Here is a 3,916-nt window from a genome sequence, read left to right on the forward strand (position 1 = left end):
TACCCTCTGACGAACCACTGAAAAATTTTCCAGGACCATACTTTAAGAAAGATGCTTTCGAGGGATTCCCTCGACTAGCCAAAAGCGAAGTCTTATCTGACACTATCTTGGCTAAATATACACAGCCTGTGATGACGAAATAAAAAAATTCAAGACCAGGTATAAATACCACTGACAGTCAGATGAAGTTCACTCGTCTACTTTCTTCTAATAGAAGATACAACTATTAGAAGTTGAAGCTCATTACTCTTAGATCTGACATCTCCCAGAAGTTACCTGAGCATATTAACTGAACTATCACCAAGAAAATGACTTGCCAGACCTACTGCTTGTTTGTTCTCTCTGTCATCATGATTTATTTTGGATGTTCTGGAAGTGCTTTATTTCTAGGTCAACTTCAAAATGACATAGACAAACTGAAAGCTGATTTTGTAAGTACAGTCTTCTACTGCATTTCTCTTCTTCTTCTGCTTGTGCTGTAGATCCAGATTTGAGCACTGCTTGTCATAAACCTCAATGTGTACCAATAGGGATCGTAGAACTAATGTTTGTTACATTTTTTTTTTTTTTTAAACCAGATTATGGACAATTTCTTTGCTTTTGCTAGCTTTTATTCATTCACTAACATGGTTCAGTTTTTCAATAATGATTTTAGTAGTTTGCATTTATTTCATGGGCACTCCACCTTTCACAAGAGCTTCTACCAGCTCCATTTGTCTTTTGATTTCATGGAATATTTTATAACAAAAAAATCTTAATGTAATTTAATATGAATGAATGAACCTTGATTCAATTCTATTCAGCTACAATTTACTGACACTGAATTAGTTTTAGCTTAGTTAACAGAGGATTTATTATTAGTTGCAATATAAGCAAAATGTTTTACTTTAACAGAAGCATCTTGTGCTTTTTGTTACTATCAATAATATGTTGCCCAAGGTTGGTCACTGCTGCTTATTCTTTAGCATCTTCCAGCCATCCTGCTTCCATATCTCTGACTGATCTGGTGTGGGAATGTTAAGTGGTATTACTTCTTTTCAGACAGAAATTTGATAACTTAATTGTAATATCAATTCAATTGTCTCCATCCAGGAGGCATTAAAATAGACCACAGCTAACTTTAGCTGGGATTAGTCACACAGATAAGGGATCTACAATAGAGTCACTTCTAGTTAATAGCATTTATTCTCTCTCTCTCTCTATATATATAAAATATACATACATATTTTTTAAACACATGAAATTAACTGCAAGAGTTTTCTCCTATTTCCAGCTCTGATTTTTCAGCATTTTTATTTATATCTTACATTTTTCATTAGCATAGATCAAAGAGGTTCTCGGTAGAATATAAATAACTCTGTCTGAGAGATCCTGAGCGGTGGTAAGCTTCTTGCAGAGAAATTAAAACTGCAGTCTGCAGCAGGTGCTCACCACCTTTCAGAAGTGCAAACCAAGGCTCGGCAAGGTGTTTGGTGTGGGGAGCCAATCAGCCTACGAGTTTTCTGTCAGCCTGCAAGCTTTCCCATTACACTCATTATATTTAAATTACCAAGCAGACAAAAAAGGAAATAGTGACTGTTGTATACAAAAAGAAAAAAAAAAAAAAAAACAAGGAAAAAAAAAATACACACAGAGAAAAGGAAATGATTCAACTTGCCTTTCCTTTGTAGGAGAATTGTATTGCTCTTTGTTTCCTAGAATCTGCCACAGTGTGTGGCTAACACCTGATGGTTAAACTCAGACCCTGTGAGCCTTTTGGTAGCCCACAACCCCTATGTATCCCCACGTCTGACTGTGGGCTACTGAGCTATTCTCTGGTTTTACAAACTGTAGTTTTATAGTATGGTTAATTTGCCTTTGTTCCATATGAGATTTTACCAAGACTGGGTAAATTCAAGCCCACAAACTGGTGGATTTCAACTTATCAGAAAACATGGCAAGACCAGGTCTGACAATTGCCTAGACAGCTGCTGAGCTTATTAAGTTTAATTTTCAGTTGTCAATACCAAAACTTACATAGAGCATTTAGTGAAACATACGGTGCTAAATGTCTCTATTCAGATGACTTATAGCAGGAGAAGACATTTAAAAGCAGATTAATGCTGTTTCTGTTACTACGCAGTCATCCAGTGTGAATTGGTGCTTAGAGAACGTATTTGCAAAATATACTCTCAGAAGTGAAAAGAAGCCCAGAAGTGAAAGCACAGTAGTAGTTATAGGCCAGTGGTGCAAAAATTACAAGTCTATGTTTTTTACTGCTCATTTGAGGAGAACACTATTTACCTTGTGATAAGTGCTGTATGTATAACAGATGTGTATGTTCTCTGTTGCAGAATGCAAGTAATTCAGATGTAGCTGATGGCAATCCTGTTTTTATAGAGAAAGTTAAAAACTGGACAGAGGTAAGTCAGAACCACATGTGACAAAGCATCTCAGACATGTTGTAGGGCACTTTTCGTAAAAAGCAGCTCCAAGACCAGTGTAACCAGACAGGGTAGAACAAACAAAAGCAGAGGTTTCTTTAGAAGCTTGAAAATGAGAAAACACCTCCGCCTTAAAATGCTCTTCATAAAGATCAAAGTGCTTTGTGCTGCACCATCAGCTGGTCCTGAGCTACAGTAAGCCCAGGAGATGAGTTACAGCATCTTCTTTGGCATCCTGTCCTTAGTGGCAGAGAGAAACCCCAAATGCTGAATTTTAGTTTCGTTTATTTTCCTCTCGATGGACACTCACAAACTTTTCTTTTTGAATGTATTCTTCAACAGAGAAATGAAAAAAGGATCATACTGAGCCAGATCGTTACCCTGTACTTGGAAATGCTAAAGAAAACTGACATGTCAAAGCCACACATCAAAAACTTATCTGAGCAGCTCAATACTCTGAGAAATACCCTTTCCAATGACTATAAGAAGTTCAGAGACCTCGTGGAACTGTCAAACCTTCAGGTAAGGCTCTTTCCCTGCCTCCAAGGCACTCGTGACTTTATATTTTCCAGTTCAGTTTGAGTCTGACTCAGGCCAGTAACGGTTTAGTAACCCATTTGGTAACCCTTGGCTGGCTCTGCTTGGGCTGGAAAACTTGATGTTTCCAGCCATGCATCAGCTCAGGGGCGGCCCACCCGAGACTCGTCGGAGTCTGGCACACAAGCACCATCAGCAGCTCCTTGTGATTATAAATTGTGTTGGAAAATTGTGCCTGGCTACAGCATGCCTCTGAGGACACCTGGCTTACTGGGTGTCAGCGGTGTGAGCCACCAACCTCCGCTGACACGGATGCCCTGGCTGAGCTGACCGCTTGTTAGTAACTCAGATGGCATTGCAACACAGTAATAATCGTAGAGTGCCTCCATTGCACAGCACACAGCCAGTCTGCAACATGCTGCAAAGTAATGAAGAAAGCAGAAAAAAGATATATGAAAAAGTGGCTCTTTGTTTCAGGAATTGGGTGGTAGAGTAATTGAAAGCTGCTGGTTCCTCTCTGCTCTGCTCCATTAGCAGCGTAGATTGTAGGATGTGATCTGTAAATAATAATAGCTCTTGGTGTGACCTTCGTTCTGTTTGTTTCTTACTCAAAACAGCTGACTGGCTTGAAAATCCAACGCAAGGCTGTGAGTGAGCTGTTCAGTGTCTTACAGAAACTGGTGGAGACTTCGACTTTCAAAAGGAAAAGGAGCCAGTCTCCAAAGAGATGCAGATGTTAACGACATCATACGGCCTTTTGTACTGAATTATTTTACAATTTTTTTGATGCACATTTTTTAAAATCTTTTTATTGATCTTTTTATACATCTATTTATTAATATTTAAGTATTATAAATAATTATTTATAAAGAAACACCAATCAAAGTATTTATACCTCCTACTGCTATGTAAGAAATTATTTTGTCTTAAAATTCTGTCTATCTGTTACATGTTTG

The 3,916-nt window shown here is 38.1% G+C and overlaps 1 protein-coding gene across 1 annotated transcript; it reads left to right on the forward strand.

Moving 5' to 3' along the window:
• Positions 1-308: 308 nt before the first annotated feature.
• On the forward strand, positions 309-3,700 carry IFNG (interferon gamma; the record flags this gene model as incomplete). The annotated part of the gene is made up of 4 exons (XM_084305858.1): positions 309-431; positions 2,334-2,402; positions 2,766-2,945; positions 3,578-3,700. 4 exons carry the CDS (start codon positions 309-311, stop codon positions 3,698-3,700), a joined length of 495 nt encoding a protein of 164 aa, XP_084161984.1.
• Between the last annotated feature and the right edge of the window lie 216 nt (positions 3,701-3,916).

This window comes from Netta rufina (genome assembly GCF_964035555.1).
Source record: "Netta rufina genome assembly, chromosome: 1".
NCBI lineage: Eukaryota > Metazoa > Chordata > Aves > Anseriformes > Anatidae > Netta > Netta rufina.